Source organism: Perkinsus marinus (genome assembly GCF_000006405.1).
Source record: "Perkinsus marinus ATCC 50983 genomic scaffold scf_1104296953056, whole genome shotgun sequence".
NCBI classification, from domain to species: domain Eukaryota; phylum Perkinsozoa; order Perkinsida; family Perkinsidae; genus Perkinsus; species Perkinsus marinus.
This window is the reverse complement of record NW_003208636.1, coordinates 1-1,472: the sequence shown is the minus strand read 5'-3', so window position 1 is coordinate 1,472 and position 1,472 is coordinate 1. Positions and strand designations below refer to the sequence as shown.

The following is a 1,472-nucleotide window of genomic DNA, read 5'->3' as shown; positions in this document are numbered from 1 at the left end:
TTTCAACTACGGTATGAACAATTTTTTTTCTTTAGTGTACAGGGCCCTCGACTAGTCGTAGTAGTACTACGGTAGTACGTCACGGTGGCGTACGAGTTAAGCCAAGTCACTAGTGTAAACCACTCAAGACTTGGCAGTGAATCATTCACAAGGCACAAAATGTACGACTAGTCGAGAGCGTCAGGGAGCTGTTTCACAGCAACAGGCAGTTGCCAACAGCTAACCCTGACAAACACCCCAACCGCTGTACTACTAATTGACGTTGGAGAAGGAGTTGATTGTAGTTTTCTACATGAAGTTTTGCGCTCAGTTGTGTTGCGCTCGGTCGTGATTGCGCTCAGTTGTGGGGTTACGGTCAGAGCACATAATTTCGTGGCGAGCGCGGTTCTAAATTTCGAACTTCTGAGGGATTCGCTTAATCACGGCAACGTCTCGTTTCGGGGTGGTGGATCTACGTTCCATTGCGGTGGGGATATCCTTCCAGAGTATGTACTAAACACTCAATAGTATATGATATTCTATGCATGGCTCTGTCATAGAGTTTTACGCTGAGCCCATGAAGACGTGTTAGGGGCGATGTGACCTACTAACTAGTATAGTGTATTGTCCATATCAGCTATGACCAAAGTTAGACCTCCTAAGGCTCAGAATCCGTCTCGGCTGTGTGTCAGTGGGAGACCCTGGAAGCAGCTTCCCGGACGAAAGTAGTATTGGGACTTTCGGGCAGCGCTGTCTTATCTGTATAACGCCGTGAAGGCTAGTCATTTGAAAATTTCAATGGATATTCAATGGCACAGTTATATCGATCCCTGGGACTCGACAATGGAGTTCTATTTCGACATTGGAGAGTCGAGTAGAAACACCTCGTCAGTCACCGTATCAGCTTCGTATAGCATCTCTCCAGGTCTATCAAAATAAAAGCGAGCAAAAGAGACTATCGTACTCCTGCTAAACCCGGCGTGAGCAAGTTTGATGCCCGGAAAATTCGCGAGCGCGATCTATCCCTGGTTAAAGGTCGTGAAGTAGAATTGAAAGTCATCGCGAAGGAGAAGAGAGCTATTGCCAATAAGAAACGAGTGGAGAAGGCGGAAAGGAAGAAGGAGAACGAGATCAGGAGCGGTCAATACCAGGTATGTTCTGGAATACATGAGTAATGAGAATTCCCTTATTGGTTATATTCTAGGTGATAAAGAACACAAGCAAGCTCTGAAGATATGACAAGAAGGCCATGTCTAAGGTGATGAAGATGAGTCCAGAGATGATTGAGGAGATTAGTCGTAAGGGCCGTCGCTCCACCCGGACAAGTGTAACTCCTTCGTTCAAGTAGTCTTCTGCACTACAATCGCAGTGATATCACTGCCTCCATACGTTTCCTCACTGCTACGATTTCTTCTTGTTTGGCGTAGTATTAGTGATTGAGGCGATTCTGAGTATTTGTAAGAGGTGTTCCCCCCAATTATATGGTCGCTCCC

At 46.1% G+C, this 1,472-nt stretch overlaps 1 protein-coding gene across 1 annotated transcript; it reads left to right on the top strand.

Annotated features, from left to right (window-relative positions):
* Nucleotides 1-618: 618 nt before the first annotated feature.
* Pmar_PMAR004405 (conserved hypothetical protein) lies at nucleotides 619-1,210 on the top strand (the record flags this gene model as incomplete). The annotated part of the gene is made up of 3 exons (XM_002776665.1): nucleotides 619-704; nucleotides 905-1,130; nucleotides 1,184-1,210. 3 exons carry the CDS (start codon nucleotides 619-621, stop codon nucleotides 1,208-1,210), a joined length of 339 nt encoding a protein of 112 aa, XP_002776711.1.
* Nucleotides 1,211-1,472: the final 262 nt, after the last annotated feature.